Source organism: Tenrec ecaudatus, chromosome 3, assembly GCF_050624435.1.
Source record: "Tenrec ecaudatus isolate mTenEca1 chromosome 3, mTenEca1.hap1, whole genome shotgun sequence".
Classification (NCBI taxonomy): Eukaryota; Metazoa; Chordata; class Mammalia; order Afrosoricida; family Tenrecidae; genus Tenrec; species Tenrec ecaudatus.
This window is the reverse complement of record NC_134532.1, coordinates 9,427,404-9,450,863: the sequence shown is the minus strand read 5'-3', so window position 1 is coordinate 9,450,863 and position 23,460 is coordinate 9,427,404. Positions and strand designations below refer to the sequence as shown.

Sequence of the window (23,460 nt, the reverse complement as noted above, 5' to 3'; positions counted from 1 at the left end):
TCAGGGTAATTCTTCCTCCTTCACACATTTGTTCCTCAAACCTCAAAGAACACTGAGAAGGAATAAAATTTTAATCTCTTGAGGATGCTGAAATTGTCATTTTTACTAAGTGTAAATCAGAGTACCAGATCTAGGAGAAATGTGTGAGATTGAGAGAGATGGAAACATTACCTTCAGAAATGTATAGAACAAGTGGAATATGTTTCCATAAATAATAGTTTCACATAGTGATATCTTTTTACAAAGATATTTTGATATATTTTTCCAAGAAATAAAAGTCTATGATTTAATGCGATACTTTTAACTTACCTTATTATCCCAAAGGTTTTAACTATTTTCCAAGAAGGTTTTTGTTTGTTTGTTAGTTTGTTTGTATTTTAAAGAACAGCAGGTTCTGTGAAGGGAAAATGGTGAAGAACGTATTTTTCAGGGAGCTGAGCACAGAATTGAAATTACTGATCAGAGAGGAGAATTTCTAGACCAGACAGTGGTTCACTCGGGAATGAAAGGAGTGGAGATTGGACCAGACTGGGCAATAGGAAGAAGCTTGCTTTCATAGAGAGACACATGTCATAGGTAGATGAGAGGTGAACTCCAATTTGTCCAAATAACCTCTTAAAAGAGATTGTCCAACTGTTTGTTGCATTATATTCAGTGTCTTGAGATGTATTAAGTGGGTTTCACAACTGGCTTCCCGCGGAGGAATGGAAACCTTGAAATTGTAAGCAGAACACCTCTGGCTAATGTAGCGTCATGATGCCAAAGGCTTGGAGAATTTTCTCTTGAAGTCTTCTCCAAATTTGATGAATTAGCCAGTTCTAGAAATTAAGTAAGCATTGCCATTCCCTTGGGATACTGAATTTAAATAACAGCTGTAGTGAATATATTGATTTAGATTTTTCTTCATTTGCATTCTATGTCATTTTAATAAGCTGATTCACATTAGGAATGCATATTAGAATAAAATATTTCCCTAATGTGCACACATGCCAACTCTTTATTAAAATAATAAAAAGAAGTACTTGTTCGCAGAGCCTAGATTATTATGTGATATATATTTGACTTAAAATGTCATTTACTCAATGAGTACCATACGTGAAAACATTTGCAAAATTAAATGAAAAGTAACAATAAATAAGTGTAGACAGTTTTAAACTAATAGTAGTGTATGACAATAACATTTTTACAACATGTATACCTATCCATTGCTTTTCTTTATGAATTATTAGAACTGCTATGTAAGTCATTTAATAATAACTCATTAGTTTGAGTTAATAAAGCAAACTGCGATTTAAAAGATTCTAAAAGGTTTCTAGAGTCCATTCAATGTATTTTATTTCTTTACTGCTTAGGACCAGGAAATAATGGCTTTTATAGGAAGAGAAGGAAAGCCCATGTGACTTCCAGGGAATGCCATGGAGACTAATCCTACTTAACAATAACAAGGCCGATAAGCCTATCAAGTTTACAAAATATAGCTGCAGAAACCAGGTGTTTGATTTAGAATGGCATTGCCAATTTCAGTTGATTAATCCCATCTACACTGGGAATTTCTTTGCAAGCCCTGGAAATTTCAGAATAATAATAACAGAAACAATTAGCACTTACTGAAAAGACAAGACCATTCAAGCTTATAGTTTAGATATAGCTCTGGGCTATAATTAAAAGAGCAACAACTTTCATTCTATCTGAAAGCATTTAGATCCCTTTCAGATATTCCGGTTTGCTTTGTTAAATTCTATTCAGAATGTTTGTATGGTGACTGAATTGTTTAAATTTCATTTGTTAAGATTTTATGTGTATTTGTAGAATTGTTGCTTCGTAATTTCAAGACACATTTCACCAGCTGCTCAGAGAAAGATGAGGCTGTCTACCTCGATAAAATTTAATCTTTGAAACCCTATATAGGTTTGCATGAGTCTAATCTATTTTGGGGGAAGGGTTTTAATACTTTGAGATATAAAACACATGAGAGTAAGGGTGTCCTTCTTCACTGAGGCACCAGCAATGGTTACTGAATGAATTCCATGTATGGCAACCGCATGTGGTTCAGAGTAGAACTATTCCATACCCCTCACATGGCTGGCTGTATGACTTCTAGAAGCAGAGTGGCATGCCTGTATTCCTATATGCCTCTGTGTAAGAACAAACTACCAACCTTCAGATAGTAGGCAATCACTTAACAATTTTTGCATCCCAGATTTTAAAATGGTGAAATAGCCCAGGAATCTGACTTGAAGTAATGAGGATCCCATACTTACAATTTTGAACCGGCACCAAACACTAAAAATAAGTTCAGAGGATGATTACCCCCAAAAAATCTTTCTCATTCTTGTGAAAGAGTATATTAGCTGTTGTCTTGGTTTGAGTTCTCCTCCAGAGGATTAAATCCTGTGAAGGATAGATAGATAGATAGATAGATAGATAGATAGATAGATAGATAGATAGATAGATAGATAGATAATTTGCTTCAAAGAAATAACATGATCACAGGGGCTATTGAGTGTCAACTTCAGTATGGCTGGAGACTTTTCTTGCTCACAGAATTGTGGGGGAAGAGGCTAGAAAAAATATCTATGGACATGAAGGTTAGCACGCAAGTATAATAAAGGGTCAAGAAAGAGAGAGAACAAAGAATAACCTTTGCCAGAAAATTCCATTTTGCGATTTCCAAGGATCTCCTCTTGTGCTAATAGGCTCATCACATCATGGAATCTTACTGCCTTATATAACATTATGAGAAGTTACCGTCCAGTGTCTACCATAGTACTGACAGCCATAGCTTTGTCAAGTTGGCACATAACAGTTGACATATTGCCATGTATACAATGTGTACCAGGTAAAATAAATTTCTGTTGAGTCCATTCTGACTCTAGATGATATTACAAAACACCACAGGCACGATAAGATTTCCACTGCTCTAATCTTTATGGAAGCTGACTGCCACTATTTCTCTATCAGAGCAGCTGGTAGATTCAAAATGCCAACTTTTGGGTTAATAACCAAATGATTAATCACTCCACTATCAGAGTTCTTTATGTACTGGAGAAGAAAATCTACTCCTAAATTCATAGTTAGGATAGTTAAACTTCCATAGCTTTAAGGCTGTTAATCAAGGTCCTTTTGAGAAAAAGGTGCATCTATGTTTTATTCAAAATATCCTGCACATAAATAAATCACTAACCTACATTTTACATAACCAGTGTTTCTATTTCATTAGGAGCCCTGGTGCTTTGCTCATTGGGCTACAATCTACAAAGACAGCAGTTACCACTAGCCCTCTAAAGGAGAAGGGGGAGGGCTTTCTACTCTCAGAAAGAGTTGACAGTGGAAACTTGGAAACTCACAGGGGCAATTCTACCATGTGCTTCCTATCGGGCATCTGTGAATACTGTCAGAATCAAGTCTACAGTAGTGATTTTTTTTAGTTGATATTTCACCATGTCATCCTTTCTAGATGAACAACTGGATACCATCTCCTCTCTTTGTTACTCAGCATGACATAATAAAATGGGAGGACTTTTTTCATAGGGTGAAAGTGCCCCCAAGCTTTACTTATTTATTAGACACAGCCTGAGAAAAATGGGAATTCCAGGACACTTGATTGGACTCATCTGTAACTTATACATAGATCAAGAATCAGTTGTGCAAATAGAACAAGGAAATACTAAATGATTTAAATCAAGAGGTGTGTGTGTGTGTGGGGGGTTTATCCTCTCCAAGCACTTATTCAACATGTATGCTGAGCAAATAATTAGAGAAGCTGAATTATGTGAACGCAAACATGGAATCAAGAGTGGAGAGAGGCTTATTAACAAACTTCGATATACAGATGACACAACTTTGTTTGCTGAAAGTGAGGAGGACTTGAAGTACTTGCTGATAAAAATCAAGAATTTCAGTCTTTATGGATTATAACCCGATGTAAAGAAAACCCCAACCGTTACAATGGGACCAATAGTTACCAGTTAAATAGAGAAAAAAAATCTGAAGTAGTCAAAGATTTCATCTTGCTCGGATCCTCAGTCAGTGCTCATGGAAGCAGTAGCCAAGAGATAAACAGTGACTGCGCTGGATCAATCTGCTGCACAAGACCTTTATAAAATGTGGGAAAGCAAGGATGGTACTTTGAGGGCTACGGTATATCTGACCCAAGCAACGGTATTTTCGATGGTCTCATATGCATGTGAAAGTTGAATATTGAATAAGGAGGATTGAAAACGAATCTGTGCATGTGAACTGTGGTGCTGGAGAAGGACATTGAATGTACCACAGGCAGCTCACAGGAAAACAACCTGCCTTGGAAGAAGTAAGCCAGGGTCCTCCTTAGAGACAAGGAATGTGGGACTCCATCGCACAGACTTCTGACACGCAATCAGAAGAGACTAGCCCCTTGAGAAGACGTTGCAAAGTAGCAGGACAACAAAAAAAGAGGAAAACCCTCAACGTGCTGGACTGACACAGTGACAAAAAAAATGGTTCGAACATAAGAACGAATGTGAGGATGACACAGGACCAGGTGGTGTTTTATTCTTTTGTTCAGAAGATGGCTGTGAATTGGAAAGAACTACATGACACCTAACAACAAGCTGTGTCAGAACTCACCGTCAAGAAATTCTGAAGAAAATAAAGGCAGTTATTAAGAGACACATTTTACGTGGATCATTTCATTGTCTACACATGTGATATGCACATAGATGCATTTGAAATATTAAAGAGTAGGAATAAATATCCAATCAACATGCTTGGTATTGCCTTGCATAGATGAGCAAGGATTCTTTGTAGAAAATTCACTAGTAAGAACAATGACTTTTGTTTCATAGTCAATAAAACTAGCTGAATTCAGCATGATTATATTAGTTGTGTCATCATGTTCAAATCAGTGTCAAGTTTATTCTTCTAATATCTAGTCTTGTGCAAGAATCCTCATTCGGGGAAGAAGAAAAGATTCTCCCATATTTTCTTTTGGTCTCATATAGGGTATTAATTTGAGCAAAGTTGAATATTGAAACGGGAATGAATGCAATATAGAACATCCCGAAACCCTTTTCTACCAGTTTTCTGTTCAATGTCCACATGTTTCAAAATACATTTGAGATGAAAAGTCACTGAACATATTGTTACAATGCCATGTCACGGACTCACGGCATTCTGAAAATGATCACATTGCTAGCGCTGCAGATCTTTGGGGAAAGAATGGTAAGGTGATCTCAAGCCCACTGCCCCACACACTGCCCCTGGAAAAGTCATTTACACGATCTAACACATAACAGATGGAGAATGACTGAGAGCTTAAGAGCTCTGTTGCTTTCTAAATCAAAAGCAGTAGTTTGTTTTCCCATTAGGCTTATAGGAAAGATGACTTCAGTCATTAGACAGTTTATTAATCCCTCCAGGTTGGACTGTGTGAAAAGGTAGGGCTTAATAGCCATTATCTAACACTATCTATTTTTACTTATCAGTTAACAAAAATAAGTATTTTATTCTCTTGCTCTAAGGCAGCAAATACCAGGGTAATCAAAGAAATTTCAAGAGCATCTGCAGGACCTTACTATAGTGGAGAAATGTTATTCTGGGGCACATGTGTTCTCAGTGCATGTCACCACTCAGTCAACTAGAGAGGAAGGCCAGAGGCTCCAGTGTCCCATATGCTAAGCTCCATTTCCAGCCTTATTTCCGCAGTCCATCTGCACGCAGGCATAACTGCACTTTCAACAGAGGAAAGTTCAAAAATCGTTAAACAAATAGCTCACAAGCATCCTGAGATCCAGAAACTACCTCTCATCCATTGTGGACATAACAGAGACTGTCTGAAACACACTGTTCGATATAAAAAGACACAGTAGCTCTTTGTACAGCGATCACAACACGGGCTAGTTTCTGTAAATCGAGCATGAATTGTGTGAATAGGATGCACATTATACAAATAATTATGATTCTGAACTTTATGGGAACATTTTGTCAGTTTACCATATGTCAGCCTGCATGCTGAATTGTTTAGAGTTTATTAATATAATCTACACAGTACGCATGAGGATAGATGTCATTATATTCATTTCCTGACAGAACATATTTAAGGGCTTTGTCCCAAATTCCAAATATACTAGGAGCCATCAGTCATTAGCCTGAACATCGAGTTGTCAGACTTGGAAGCTTGATTTTTTTTTTTTTTTATTACTGTTTCATTTTTAATTTGATTAGCCGCAATTGCTTTTAAAAAAAACTGCTGCATGGACCACAGCAATATGAATGACTGCTTCAATATGTGGCAGAGGAGGGGCTGTGAAAGGCCATGGACCTTGGTATGTAGCTCCTCATAAGCCCCAGGAACATAGGAAGCATCCTGAGATTGGCCTTATGCTACAGGCAGTCGTCAAAAGCAATAGAGTATTAAAAAGCTACCGCATCAGACCGTAGGACACAGCACAGATCGAAAAGCAGTTTGGTGAATGTTTGCACCCACGCCTGGATAGGTTTTCATCCTCACTCGGTGCATTAATTTTATTTGGCTCCTGCAAACAGTCATTTGCTTAATAGCTCCTTTGTGAATGAAGGAGTTAATGCACAATCCCACATGGCTAAACTTCCATCTGGGGAGGACTTTAGATAGAAGAGAGTGGAGAAAACAGAGAGACTCTCATTTCATTTCTCATGTATACTATGAGGAAGAGAGTAGATTCAAATCACCTCGCCCTTTTTATTGGGAAATAGAATGTTCTATTTTGGCCTTGGGCACTGAGACAGGGTAGGCCAATTTTATATGGAGGTATTGTCTAGATTCAGCATAATTGAAGGAGATACATGAATAAAATACAGAAAATCTTTTATACCATCAGTGTTTCCCGAACCCCGGGTCCTACTGTGAGAAATTATCAGGAGAAACTGTCCCTGTAAAAGGACACCAAGTTTGATCACTGAAAGCAACATAACAGCTTATCATTTGATCTCTTCTTTCAAACATTTTGAAGTTGTTTTCATGTTTAATATTTTCTGGTTTTTTGTGGATTTACTGTTTTGTTCTGTTATTGTTGTTCTATATTTATTGCTGCTTGCTTCCTGTTTGTGTTTGCCGTGATTTTCTGTGAAATCTAGCATAGGTAAATCTGTAGAGACAGTACTGGTTTAATAATTGACTAGGGTCATGGCAGGAGAGGTGGAGTGAAATGGGGAGTAACAACAATAATTAAGAGAAGAAAATATTCTGAAATTGGATTGTAATGATGATTGCACAAATCTTCATAATATACTTATCCACTTAAGTTTTATGATATGTGAAATATATGCCAATAAATCTACTTAAAAAGCGAGAGAGGAATCTCCTTAATGAAATAGATTGATAATCCTCCACAACAGTTGTTAAATGATGCATGATCGGGCAGTTTTTGTTCTTTTATGCATAGAGTTACTATGAGTTGGATCCGACTTGGAAACGCCTAACAATTGTGAGAAAATTTGGACTAAATCCTATGTACTTATTTTTAATTTTAGGAGTCCCTAGTTGGTGCATGCAGGTAAGCATTCACTAAGAGCCAGAAGGTGGTTGCCTTGAACCCAACCAAGGGCACCCTGGAAGACAAGACTAATGATCTGCTTCCGAAAGATCAGAACTTTAAGAACCCTGTGGTTGCCAGTTCTGCCCTGCAAACCATGGGTCATCTTGAATCTGTATCAACTGAATGACAGCTAGCCACAGCAGCAAGCTTAACTGTATAGCTTTAAATTGATTCTAAATCATTTCTATTAATTCAAAATCTGTTTTCTTAAATGAATCAGTGTCGGGTCCACAGCAACCTGTTAAATGATGTAGAAGTAATTATGCCATCAAATGTTGATAGATATAATTGTACCTTTATAATTTTCTCATCAGATAATAAAACAAGAAGAATTTAACAAGGATCTATCTGATTGTACTTTGTATGATCTACTGAAATATGATGATTTTAATTCTGACAAGCACCTGGCACTCGAAGAATTTTATAGAGCATTCCGTAAGTAAAAAATTATTTATCTAATTTTTTTCTTGCTTCTTTACACATTATGGTACATTTGCTTGGTTTGGAATACAAGGTGCATTTTAAGAGAAGTGGTATTGTTGAGAAAATTGAGAGATTTGGTTGTGTGAAACATATAAAAACTGATGATTTTGTTAGTAATAAAATAAACAGTTTGATATATTTGCTATGGAAAAATTTACTTCTTATTGTTTAAATTCCAGTATAAGGAAGTATTCTTACCATGTAGTAAACATAAGTTAAATACCATCTTTAATAAAATTTTATTAAAATAAATTTTGAAAATGAACATTTTATATTTTAAAGATCAATATTAGCATGATGTAGAATATTGTTATTCATATTAATGTACCTTGGCATAATTCAAACACTTTTTACTTGTTTAATTGATTAATGATACAGCAAAATTATTCAAATGGCTTTGTGATTAGAAAAGAAAACTTCCTACCTGGTTACTCTTAAAAAAGTAATTCAATGAGAAAGCACAAGGAGGAAAAATATGCTAGAAAATAAAGGCAAAAGACTTTTACGAATGGGTAGATTGAAACTCAACCTTCAGAAATGAATAAAGCCAGATAGAGGATATGGCAAGAAATGACAGCTGTATATTTTTATTTTCTTAGTATATTTTATATGATTTTTGCAATAATATTTTCGATATGTCCTCCTTTGTATTACAGGGTCCTTAAAAAGTATGAAAATTCAAATATGTTTTATTTTTTCATAAATTCCAATATACATTTATGTTTTTCACCCCAAATGGTAGAATAAGCTTGATGATAGGCCTCATTTTTTAACTAGTACTCTGTTTTAAGCTTTTTAGTATTTTTAAACAATAAATCTAAATACCATGGATTGAATTTTGTGTCTAGGGCATGATTCTCAGTCATTTTGCAATTATGTATTGATGTAATTTGATATTATTTGATGTGATTAGCCAATCAGTTTTGAAGGGATGAAAGTAGAAACAGGTCACAACCCTAACTTCGTGTAAGGGAAATTTCCCTGGTGTGTGGCTTACATCAACTTTTATTGTACAAGATATTAAAAGAGAAAAATGAGCAGAGATAGTGAGACCTATTATTATTCATGAAGAAGAGTAGAATGCAGAGAACATGCTTTGTACATAGGGGCCCTCTCCTAAGAACCTCCTAAACCCAGGAGAAGATGGAGGCAAAGGCACATTACAAGGCAGAATGATGACCGGAGATCTCTGGAGAACATCAGGCCCACAGATGCCAAAGGGTTCTTCTACTTCCTCTCTGTGATCCCACAGAAAGACATCCTTCCCAAGGAGCTAGCTCCTTGAATTCAGAACTCTAGGATCCCAGTCTCTTAAAAAATACATTTATGTTTGTTAAAGCCACTTCTTTGTTGTATTGCTGTTACAGCAGTACTAGATAAATAAGGCACCATGTGAAAAAATGTAATAACTATTTTAAGCATATTAATTTTACTCAAAATGTACATTTTATAAAATTGAAATGATATATATGGAATTGTTGCACATTACAAAGCTTTAAGATAAAACATTGAATTCAGTCTTCTGAATGAATTCCATCTGGGAGGATGGACGGCAGAGAACTGGGTGAGGAAGACGTCGGATGGTGTAAGATATGATAAAATAATAATTATTTATAAACTATCAAGGGTTCTGGGGGAGGGGGAGCGGGGAAGGAGGAGAAAATGAGGAGCTGATGCCAGGGGCTCAGGTGGAGAGTGGGTGTTTTGATAATGATGATGGAAACATCTGTACAAATGTGCTCAACACAAATAATGTATGTACGGATTGTAAAAAGAGTTGTATGAGCCCCTAATGAAGTTCTTTTAAAAATAAATAAATAAGAATAAAATTATTTATCTTTTAAAATAGTTGGAACACTATTATTTTAACTGCTAGATCTGTTCCTGGTCAGAGTTCTAAAAAATTCATTAATAAATATTATTACCTTACTAATATTCTAATTAAGCAAATGATTTTTTCTTCTAATAATGTCCATTCTTCTGTAAAAGTACATGAATTAAACTAAATAAAGTTGGTTAAAATCTATATTATAACTAGGAAATATTTTAAATTCATATGGTTTATCAAGCATCAATAACCCTACCAAAACATGTTTATGAAGAATGCCAAAAATATTTGTTCATACTAACATATGGTGAAATTAGAAATTATGAAAACAATAAAATATAGTGAGATGAATATGTTCTTTTTAGGGCATCACAGCAAGATATGAATGAATATGTCTGATGATAGAAGCAAATACAAATATGGCCTAAAATACTACTGCTTTTATGTTTTGTCTTTGAAAAATATTTTATATAAAAGAACACGAGGTAGAAGAATACATAATCTGATAAATTTTATTTTTCAGTTTGGAGAGTTGAAATAGCTACACTAGTTTAATAGAGATATACCTAAAATAGTACTACACTGTTCTTGAATTAAAGAAAAATTTAAGCAATTTCATTAACTATTACAAGGTCATATGATAAGTAAAGTTTATGAATTTTAAAGTAAGCACAAAAGGTTTATTGAATGTTGTAATAATTCTACAATTATGTCAAAATTATGTATGAGGAAAAAGGTCTATGTTTTAGAAATCCAGAGTCATAAAGAGAAATTAGATCATTAGAATACTTGACAATCAACAAGCATTTTATGTTTCTCATTTTGAATAATTGAAATTATCACATTATAATGATAAAATAATGTTTGCATAATCATTTAGAGCAGATAACAGCTTTTTTTGAAAAGTGCTGTAAATATAGGGCAAGAAATCTCATCAAATAGCCCTCTAAAAGTATAGTAAAAATAAATAAATTGACAAAGTGCCACCTGATCTTCTTCAATAAATGGATGTAAAGTTAGAAATTGCTTATCTATTTACATGGATTTAAAGACAACTACTTAGCTAATGATCTGAAATTAATATTTATGCCTATCTTAAGACAGATGACCAAAAGAAAAAAGGAAATCATTGTACAACATCACCAATATCACAAAGTGCTACAGAAAATAAATTTTAAATGATTATAACTGTCAGTCAAAAGAAACTTCCAGAAGCTCAAACTTGATTAAGAGGATGATATGAAATGAGAGACATCATTGCTGATTTTGGATGAAACTCGTCTAAAAACAAAGAACATTGAAAATATGTATAATTGTTATGCTAACTTACTATACAAAATAATTTGACTGGGTAGATAGTAAAAATTATTTAGACATCATAAAGATTATTAGTTGGAGAATATTCATATAAAGTACAGTTATTTGGGTGGAACAAAGGTACATTGCACATTCAGTATTGAAAAGGGGGTGTAATAAGGATGTACTCTTTTCTTTTCCTTATATAATCTATATGTTGAAAAAATAATCTAAGGGTCTGGTCTACAAGAAAAAGAATGTCGTGTCAGGATTGGAAGAAGACACATTAACAACTTGTGATGTGTATGTGATGCAACCTTACTTGCCAAAAGTAAACATAACTGAAAGCACTTACTGATGAAGATGAAGAGGTACAGCCTTTGTGCAGATTACACCCAAACACGTATAAAACATGGATCCCCACATTTTCACTAATTAAATATAACACAATAAAATAAGATTAAATTGAAGCTGTCAAAGATTTCATTCTACATGTATTATTAATCAATGTCCTTGGAAGCAGCATTCACAAAATCAAATGACAAATTATATTTGGCAAATTTGCAGCAAAAGACCTCTTTAATTTTTTTTAAATGCAGATGGCATGAATAAGTTTGGCATTATCCAAACTCTGGTCTTCTCCATCACTTCATGCACACATAAAAAACTGTGTTATGAAAACTCTCAGCAGGATGAACAAATCCATTAGGGGAAAAAACAAAGCCAGAATGGACCTCGGCAGCAAGAACGTGGAGACAATTAATGGCTCACATCTTTTGGACTTGTACAGAGAGCACCCGTTGACAGTGGGATAAAATCATAGTTGGTAACATTTTACTGGGAAAATAGAGCAGTGAGTAAAAAAGACCATCAATTAAAAAATGGACACAATATAAAACAATGAACTCAAACATCCCAAAGATCATAAATATGGTGACTGGTGAATGCTTATTTTTGTTATACAGAAGGTCACTGTTGTTCAGAGCCAACTTAAGGGCAATATTAACAATATCCCTTCATCTATATTGGACATCATCAGAACTGCCTCATTAGCAGCTAACACCAGCAGCAATATATGTACCTGCCTTAGAATTTTAAAATTTACATATTAATTATAAGCACATAACTATGTTTTCCATCTGCAGTAATACTGTGTAACTAAATATGATATATTATGTATCGAGATAAATGTTTGATTTTTTATTGTATGACATAATTTTTGGATGCCACTGGTAGAATACTTGGAAAAGGTAGTACAGCTAAAACATGAATAGCAATAATAGAATAGCAATATACTAAAAAATCATGCAATGAATTTTAATCAAACTATAGAATGCTGTGTTAGTAGCAAAAAAACAGTTGAAAAGATAGTCTCTTTTCCACTGGGGAATATATAATCCTAGATGGATGATGTTAAAAATGACAAACACTTACAGGATATTTATGGAGGAAAAGTAACCATTTTTCACATTCAGAATACATTCGTTTACATAGTCCTTAAAGGGAGAAATCAGAAAACTAAAAAGGCCTTCATTGAATGCCTACAAGAATCAACAAAAGCAGAAATTAAGATTATCCTAATCCATTGACGTTGTGCTGGTAGACACAAGAGTAGAAAAATTCTTGATTTTGTTTTTATGACCATGGTATAAAATAAATGAAAAGAAAAGGGTTATTTGAAATAAAGATACATACTTCACTCAATAGTTGTTATAATATTCTCTGAAAATGAGATTATTTTCTTTATGGATAAACTTAATTTAATTTTTCCAATAGACTTTTAAGTTCAATTATTTTCAAATTTTCTCCACAGTCTTAATGTCATAATTTTGATTTTTAAAATATTTCCTAAGATGTTTGAGAAATCATCACTGTGAGCATAAAATATTATAGATCATGCTTAACTTGATTAATACCCTTGGAAATCTGTTTAATGGTGTTCAATAAATATTAAGTGAAGTCAATGATATCTTTGAATTTTCAGAAGAAATATGAAATCCTCTGTTTATATGGCATATTCCTCTCACTCTGATGTATTCTTGTTTGATTGCTTTGTTGTGCTTTAGTGAAGCATAAAGACGTTTCCATTCAAAATTAGCATTTAATAACTATTACAAAATTATGTGTTATGTAATGTTATTTCATTAAAAACTTCATGTATAATTTTCCTCTATATCACAATTAACTCATAAAGTTCTGATTAAATTTGATTTTCATGGAATACTATATTTCTGATTAACCTAAAAGGATGACCATACACTTAATAGAGATATTTAATTTCTTAAATGGATTTCACATTAGTATTTACATTCATATATAATAATATGTCTAATTAAACAACCATGATAATAAAGTGGAATTACATTATTTACTGATTTTAGGAATTAATATTTTCCAGTATTTTTTCTAGATAACTATCAATTATCAAATTGACTAAACAGAAAAAAATTTTGCTTTCAGAATGCTTTAGATGAATTACTGAGTTTCTGAGTAAAATAATAAATTATTTTGACCATAGTACTAAACTTTAATGGCTACGTGAAATTAGAAAATTGTATAATTCTAACAGACTCTTTAAGTCCTTTTGAGCTTATCTTTTGCAGTACCAAACCACATAAGTACACTTCAAGATAGTACAAGTTCTGAGGCCACCCTTAAATAGATCTTTGTTCATTAGAACTAATATTTATGGAAAGATTCAAAGGAAAATGTGGTTCTGCTAGGTGTAAAAGTAATTAGGTTATTTCAAGCATAATGTATTAGCTAGGAACATTTATATTGAAACTAATTGTATAATAGTTCTATCTGCCTTTTAAAAAAGAATAGATAACTAGGATTTTAAAATTATAAACTATTTTTTAAACAGAAGTTATTTTAAATCATTTTAATATTCATGATATTTAACATGTCAACTATTTTTATATGAAACCCTTCTTAATGGAATGCAGATAGATTTGATAATGACATTGTAAAAGGAATGAAAATTCATTTTCTAGGCAATCACAATCACTACACTGAAATATTACTTATTGGAACGATCTAATAACTAGAACAATAAAATATCAATATTATATTAACATTCACAGAGAGTAGATCATTAGTATTTGAAATGCCTCTCTTGGTGAAGGCTCAAATTCAGTGCACAGAATTTATACTACTGCAGTAATTTTAGGTTAAAGGTGATGGTAAACTACAGGAGCTTTGCTAATATTACAGGAAGCTGTCTGTTCTCTATGGAAAATTGCTCAGAGCAAATTCATCTCCATTTGGTGTCCCGTGCATGTTAAGGAAGAGAGGAAGCTCAAGGATAATCTCCTGTTCTCAATTGTATGTACCAAATTTCATATTGGAGCCATGGGGACAGAGTGGTTACCTTTTAGGTTGCTAACCTCAAGGTCAGCAGTTCGAAACCGCCCGGTGTTCTGTGAGAGAGAGATCAGAATTTCTACTCCAGTTAGCAACGACAGTCTTGGAAATCCACGGTGATGCTGTTTACTGAAAAAAGGAATAAAGAAATCAAAGTAAAAAGAATGTGATTGAGTTCAATTTTGAAGAAACTGGTGCATTCACATAGTAACGTCGGTAGGAGAATCAGACTTCAAAGGGCCATCGGGGCTGGAATGGAGCTATGAAATATACCATTAGTATTCGGAACTCGGTTATCCGGTGGTATTGCCCTGGGTGAGTAATATTTGAAGATTTGAACCAAAAAGGAGTTGAAAGGTGAAATTGATATACCTTGAAGGAGGTGCACGGCAGCAAAGGAATTTATAATCATGGGATGAAGAAAACCCAAACCAAGCAAGCAAACTCACCGCCATCGAATCCATGCTGACAGCGAATCTGTGTGTTTCGAGACAGTAGCTATTCTCAGAAAACCAGCTTTCCCCACAGAGCTACCGGTGGTTTCAAACTGCTGACCCTTTGGATCACAAGCCCAACACGAAACCATTACATACCCAGGGCTCCTGGGGTAAAGAAAGAATATTTTAATCAGCAAGATTTCTCCAATGTTGTGAAAGGCTGCGGTTGTCGTTGAGGGTCCTGAGGCACCTTGACAATAAAAGACAGTCAAGTTCTGTGCCAAACTCACTTTGAAAAAAAAAAGGGTATTCCTCCTTTCCCCTGACCCTCGCTTTACCAAATATGTCTTTTCAGGGACTGTTCTCTCCTGATCACATGTCTCATGTATGTGAGAAGAAATCCCATCCTAGCCTCTAAGAAACTTCTGCTTTTACTCTCTCTAAGACAAATGTGTTTGTTCTTCTAGCAATATTTTGTCCATAGTCTCAAGCACCATGATGGTGCTTCCTATCCCCCACTACCACGACCTCAATTCTACCTTACAAATTGGATCAGACCAGAGCATGCACACTGCTACAGATAAGAGCCCGCAACACGGGGAATCCAGGATAGATTAAACCCCCCAGCGGCAACAAGGAGAGTAGAGATACCGGGAGGATTAGGGGAGGGTCGGGGAGAAAGGGGGAATCAATCACAAGGATCAACATAGAACCCCCTACCAAGGGGACGAATAATGGAAAAGTGGGTGAGGGGCTATGGAGGACGATATATTTTATGAAAATAATTATCTATAATTTATCAAGGGTTCAGGAGGGAGGGCGCAGGGGAGGGAGGTGGAAGAAATGGGGAGCTGATAGCAAGGACTCATGTGGGAAGAGAATGCTTTGAAAATAATGTTGGAGAAAGGAAGGAAGGAAGGAAGGAAGGAAGGAAGGAAGGAAGGAAGGAAGGAAGGAAGGAAGGAAGGAAGAAAAGAGGAAAAAAAGAAGATGATGGCGGCATATGTGCAAATGTGTTTGACACACTGGATGAATGTATGGATTGTGATAAGAGATATAAGAGCTCCCAATAAAAATATTTAAAAAAACAAAAAAGAAACATCAGTTCCCCTAAGGTCTTCTTTATTCATCATGCATCTTTCACATGCATATGAAGGAATGAAAATACCATGGCTGGTGGTAGGCACACCATGGTCCTAGAAGTCCTTTACCTTGACAGATGAAGACCAAGTAAAGAATTAGTACTTTGCTACTGAACTAGGCAATAAGGAAGTCAATGACAGTTTTCACAGTAAATGATATGGCTAGAAGCAAAAGTGATGGTTGAGATTCTGGGAGGTGGAAAGAAAATTGGAAAATAATATTACAAGTAAATAAGCCTAATAAGCATATGTCAAGTGTGAGAGCATGTAAAACTCTTGTAATTTTAGAAGATATGATGTTGATGTCTTTTCGCTAGAAGAGCAGAGATGGGAAGGGAACTCCATGGAGGTTGGAAGAGCTCCTTTATTTGTGGTACATTTTATTCTTTTAACCTGAATGGTAATTTCATAGAGGGCTACACTTTATAAATTTATTTATTTATACATTGTGAATTGTCTTTGCCTTTTCATTTAAGCTATGCTAAAATATCAAAAGGGAGTTGTTGTAACAGAATAAGGGAATGATGTCTATTTTTAAATAAGGAAAAGTGTGCGTCAGGTTGCATCTTTTCAACATACTTATTCAATATGCGTGCAAAGCAAATGCTTAGAGAGATTAGACTAGATAAAGAAAAATGCTGCATCAGGTTTGGGAAAAAGCTTATTAATAACTTTTGTTATGTATGTGACACAATCTTGCTTGCTGAAAGAGAGGAGGACATGACACAGTCATCAATAATGATTACAAGTCATTGTAAAGACATCCAAAAAGCCTCACAACTGGATCAGTGAGCAACAACAAGATAAATGGAGAAAAGTTTGATGTTTTCATAGACTTCCTCTCACTTGGATCCACAATCAATGTTTAGCTAAGCAGCATCCAAGAGAACAAATGACAGATATTGGATATTTCTGCTGTACAAAATCTCTTTAAATGATTGAAAAGTAGGAGGCGGTACCCAAAAAAATCCTGGCATTTTGATTTTCAAAGATATGAATTTAATTTTTTTAACAAAACAAATTTATCACCTTTGACGTATGCTCCATTACACTTAATACCTTTGTCAAATCTGTAGTTCCATTCTTGGAAACATTTCTCAAACTCATCTTTGGATGGCTGAGAGCACCCACATTTTTTTCTTCATCTCTTCGGTGGAGTCAAATCACTGTCCTTTCATGTCCCTCTGCTTTTGAAGAAACAAAAAGAAGTTGCTTTGAGTGCGTCAGGTGAGTAAGGTGTGTCAGACAGGAGAGGCATGCTGTTTTTCACCACAAACTGGCCATTGGGATGGCTGTGTGGGCAGGTGCATTGTCATGGTGGCAAAACCAGTTGCGCATCTGCTACAAATCAGGCTTTTTTTGTCACAACTGTTATGCAAACTTTTCGCCTCTAAATAGAAAACTTGATTAATAGTCAGATCTGGTAGAATGAACTCCAAGCACACTACTCCTCACATCACACACACACACACACACACACACACACACACACACACACACACACACTACTCCTCACATCTCACACACACACACGCGCGCGCGCGCACAAAAGGATCATCTTGATCTTTGATTTCACTTGATGAGGTTTTTTGTGCAAGATGATGATGGGCTTGGTTGATGTTTGCTTTCAGAGTCATAAGCATAGCGTCATGTCTCTTCACCCAAAATGACCTTGGGAAAAAAGACTGGGTCACTTTGGAGCTTTTCTTCCAAAGCTAAACATGTTTCTTCTTGACATTCTTTTTCCTGGTCCATCAAAACCCTAGGTAAAAAATTTGTAGTGACCCTTTGCATTCCCAAATTATCCATTAAAATTCATTGAACCACACTCCAATAGCCCGGATACTTCTCCATCTTTTGTTGACATTTCATCTGTTCGGGAGGTTGACAGACATCCAGAATGAGGTTTGTCATCAATTGACATTTCACCATTTTTTTAAACAAGAAAACCACCTGTACACTTGAGTTTTTCCCATAGTGCTGTCCTTGTAACCATTGATTCTTGTAAGACATTACAAATTCCAAAGTATTTATCCCAGTAGGTAGCTTGTCTTTTAACTTTTTTGATGCTGAATAAAAGTTTTTAACTTTTATGAAGTTAAGTATATTTATTGATGTATATAATTTATTATTAAACGTTGGGTGTATCAGCATTGTCTTAACTTTTTTTTACATCATTTTATTAGGGGTTCATACAACTCTTATCACAATCCATACATACATCAATTGTGTAAAGCACATTTGCACATTCATTGCCCACATTATTCTCAAAACATTTGCTCTCCACCTAAGGCCCTCGCATCAGGTCCTCATTTTTTCCCCTTCCTCCCTACTCCCCCCCTCCCTCATGAACCCTTGATGATTTATAAATTATTTTGTCTTATCTTGCTCTGTCTGATGTCTCCCTTCACTCACTTTTCTGTTGTCTGTTCCCCAGGGAGGAGGTCGCATGTAGATACTTGTAATCGGTTCCCCCTTTCCAACCCACCTTCCCTCTATCCTCCCTGTATCGCCACTCTCACCACTGGTCCTGAAGGCATCATCCGTCCTGGATTCCCTGTGTTTCCAGTTCCTATCTGTACCAGTGTATATCCTCTGTTCTAGGCAGCCTTGACAGGTAGAATTAGTATCATAATAGTGGGGGAAGAGGAAGCATATAGGAACTAGAGGAAAGTTGCATTTTTCATTGTTGCTACATTGCACCCTGGTTGGCTCGTCTCCTCCCTGAAAACCCTCTGCAAGGGGATGTACAGTGGCCTACAAATGGGCTTTGGGTCTCTACTCCGCACTCCCTACCTCATTCATGGTGGTAAGATTTTTTTTTTCTGCTGATGCCTTATACCTGATCCCTTCGACACCTTGTAATCATAGAGGCTGATGTGCTTCTTCCATGTGGGCTTTGTTGCTTCTGAGGTAGATGGCTGCTTGTTTACCTTCAAGCCTTAAAAAACCCAGACACTATGTATTTTGATAGATGAGCACCATCAGCTTTCTTTGCTGCATGTGTTTATGCACCCATTTGTCTCTCAGCGATCGTATTATGGAAGTGAGCACACAATGGTATGATTTTTTTGTTCTTTGATGCCTGATAACTGATCCCTTTGGCACACTCATGATCACACAGGCTGGTGTGCTTCTTACAAGTGGGCTTTGTTGCTTCTGAGTCTTAACTTTTTCTCTTAAGGATTTTATGGCTTTAGTTTGCACATTTAGGTCCTTAATCCATTTTAATATTCCTATATTGCGTGTGGCATGAACTTGTTTCATTTATTGCATGTGAGAATTTAATTTTCTAGGCACTATTTAATAAAAGTATTCTTCTTCAGCAAATGAATTTAGCAGCTTTATATAAACTAGTTGGCCCTTTTTGTATTTGTTACTGGAATCTTAATTCTATCCCATTGGTTTATATGACTGCTATACTAGTAAACTTGTTCTGATAATTGTTACTATTTGATATATTTTAAATTCATGTATTTTAAAAAACATATAGCATAAACCATACAAAACATCAAATAACCATTTGGAAACAATGTTTATTAAAATGTTAAAAATGAAAATATTTTAAGATAGTACTTAACATATATTTTGTTATTCATTTTTACATATTATTTTCTTTAAAAAACTAAACATTAAGTCTTCTTTTTCTTGGTTAAACAGCACTACTTTTATAAAATTACATGGGCTACTGTATAAAATATGTCTTAAGTAGATCTTTAGCCATAGGAGATAGAAATCATTAAATGTTGGTCAGCTGACTGATGAAATAATCATCCAAATAATTATATATGTACATACATATATATGTATTATAGTATTTTGTAATACAATAAAATTGGGTCCTTTGTTTTATAAATTCTAAGTTTAACCTACATTAATAATTTTTCTCAAAAGTTTTTATTAATGGTTATAATTCCATACCTTTTAAAAAGGTATTTCTAGTTTTTATTGCTGTTGAATAATTTAATTGCATAAGAAATAATTAGGCAACACAAAAGAGGAAATACAGATTAATTTTAATTCTACATTTGCCTATAACCACCTTGATATATACATAAATATATTATGTTTATGTGCATGTTATAAGATATTATTATAACAGTTTATACTCTTCATTTCTTTTAATTTTATCTTCTCTCCATTAATTAAATTATTTGAATATGATCCAGAATTAACAAATATAGTTAATCATCATTTTTATTAATGACTATCATTGTGTCATGATGTCATTAGTGTAGAAATAATGACAATTCTCTATACATTGTATTTCACAAGTTATCCTTTTTTCCTCCTTAGTCCTTGTGGAGTATTTAATAATTCTGCTCTTGTAAAGGATATATATATATATATATATTTATATATATATTACAGAAGAATCTGCAAATGTGACCTTATTTCAAAACAAGTTCTTTGTAGATGTAATTAAGTTAAGTGTATGGAGATGAGATCATCCTTAATTATCCCGGTGGCCCTAAATCCAGTGGCAAGTGTCCTAAGAAGAAACATCAATAAGAGACACACATGTGGACACAAGTGCAGTAACAGTGTTGGGATGGCAATGTCTGACTTCTTTTGCTTCCTTATTGCCATAAGGCAGGGATCAGAGATGCCCCTACAGTTCACCTTTCTTTATTTATTCTAACATCAACTGTCCTCTCACGCTATTCTCGATCTATGCTGGGTTTTTTTTTAATCTTTGATTGAAATGACCTCATACATTGAACTCACAGACAATACTCAATGTTAAGGGAGTTTATTAGGGAAGTCAAAAGATTGCCACAAGTCAGAATCAATAGCCGGCATGGATACACCCATTGGTTCACAACACCTCTCCTCCTTTAGCAACTAAGTCTCTGTCTGGTCCTCAACCTCTCAGCCACACAGTCTCTTGGCCTCTTCTTCTGTGGGTCAGGAAAATCAGTTCATCTGTTTCTCCTTCTCACAGTCCCATAGTCCCTGGCCAGATGAAGAGAAGGCGTCCACAGTCAACCCTGCTCCTTGAGCCTCTGAACAAGAGGTTCTTGTGCATCTACTCTTGGTGGCTGTCATTAATTTAGAGATCTTGGACATGCTTTTCCAAATGCATTAGGATTTCCCTCTGTGTTCCAGAGGACTCTTATATACGGAGGTATGGTTTTGATAGAGATATAGTTATTGTCTTTTAGGGACCATTTCCCCAAGGAAAAAGAATTATGTCTTAAATCACATCTTAATATAGACTAGTCTTAAAGATGTCTCAAGGAAACAGAGAATGTGACTTGATTTACACCTTCTACTAATGTCAGGATGTAACTAAATATTAATCCTGTAATAGATAATTCCCTCCAAATTGCCTTAAGAGCCACATCCACAGAATCCAGAATTATCACATAAGGAATTATGGTCAGAGGGACACATTAATTGACTTGAGTGAAGAATCCCATGGAATCACCAGAAACTGGGAGAAAGAGGCAAGGAAGGCTTAGAGCTCTGTTCACAACTGGGTTTTAAGAATTCTGCCCTAAAGCATGAGAGGATCCATTTCTGTTGAAAACTACCCTATTATGGCAATTTGATATATCCACCTAGGTAACTAATAAACAAACATTAGCACTTCCCAACTGAAATGCAATGCAAGCAACAAATATTGCAGCCTATATAATTATTGTCTAGTTGTCCTATTCAAATGAAAATATAAATGGGTAAAATTAACTATAATTACACTTTATTTGTTTTACTACACCTAAGATGCAATCATCAAAATATGCATTTGTTAGACATGGTTTTATAGAAAAACAAAACCAGAATGCTAATAATTATATATGTATATATATTTATATAGATAGACAACATAAGAAATAAACAGTTATTTAATCTATAAAGCAGTAAAAATGGCTCAGTGCAACTCACTACTGTGAGACACTGGCAGTCCTTCAAGTCTTGAGGGCCGCCGGGTAGTCCTCTGTAGAGCAATTCAGGTTATCCGGGCACAGGCAGCAAACAGCAAGGCAGGTAGGTCACCAAAAGTCAGTCAGATGACAGGGCCTGATAGTCCCCAGCTCAAGAGATATATATTCCAGTAGTGTGGCAAAGCAGGTCTTGAAAAAACTTCAAATTACAGCAACACAGCCCACAAGTTAGGCGTCCCACAGGTAGCATAGTTTGCAAATGGAGGCACAGAACAAGTAAGACAGCCGCACACTGGTCTGATGATCAAAGTGTAAGAGACCAGAAAGGCGAGGGTCACTAAGCCATTTATCTTTCCACCCTTCAATTAATCCCACATGTGTTCATTGGCCATGTTGGCACAATAAATGTTAACCATCTCAGCATTCAATATTAAAATTGAATAAACTCACTCATTGCCGTGAAATTGATTCTAACTCACAGTGATCCTATAGGATGGAGGAGAACTGTCCATGTGTGTTTTCAAGGCTGTAAATCCTTCTGGAAGGAGATAGTTTATCTTGTTCCAATGGAGTGGCTAGTGCTTTTGAACTGCTGACCTTGCTATTAGCAAACCAACACTAACTCACTACATCCCCACTACTATGAAATTGAAAATACATTCTATATCCTTTTGATTTTCCTTACTGAATCCTTGCAACCCGATGTATAGTTTTCATTTATGAAACACGCCTATTTGGACTAGACACATTTTAAATAGTCAAATATGATTACTAGTGCTATATCAGATGGTGTTATTTGCCTTAGAGTGGTTAAAAAACGTTATAAAATTTCACAAATAATTTTGAATATAAGAATAAATGTAGTTTTTAAAAAGTAGGATGTGAACTTCATGCTGATATTTACTTTTCAGGATGCTAGAAAAATGTAAAGAATGATTAATATAAATTTCATCTAAGTGTGAAAAAATATATTCTCAACATAAATGGAATTAAAAAAATAGGTCTATGTAATACAGTCAATGATGACTTATATCAGTGTATCCTAATGCAATTATATGAAAAATAATTGAATTATATATTTATTTACTATTGTTATCACTTAAAAATTTTGTTCATTATAATCATCATATTTTATTAATCAAATAACTACATTGCTTTCCCTGCTTTAAAAGAAAGCACAGATAATATATCTCTTCTGTTTGAAAATGTGCTCATTCTGAGAATAAATGTTTTACCGCTCTGAATTATTTCCAAATTACCATTTGTAGTGAAACAACATTGTAAGAGCCTGCTGTACAACCTTACATAATACATGAATTAATATTTTACATCTAGTTTTTAGAACTATTAAAAACAACTCGAGTACTTTGTCTCTGAGAACTCTCGGGGAATTAATGTACCACCCTTACATAAGGTAATAATTAGTTAATGCTTAATAAATTCCTGAAAGATTTTGTAGTACCCCAG

The 23,460-nt window shown here is 34.8% G+C and overlaps 1 protein-coding gene across 3 annotated transcripts in view; it reads left to right on the top strand.

Moving 5' to 3' along the window:
- Positions 1-23,460, top strand: part of FSTL5 (follistatin like 5) — an 812,142-nt gene that overhangs the window by 392,590 nt on the left and 396,092 nt on the right. For all 3 annotated transcript variants that reach the window (XM_075544741.1, XM_075544740.1, XM_075544739.1), the window contains exon 5: positions 7,868-7,988. In XM_075544741.1, the coding sequence (XP_075400856.1) occupies positions 7,868-7,988 (121 nt within the window). The remainder of the gene's footprint in view (positions 1-7,867; positions 7,989-23,460) is intronic.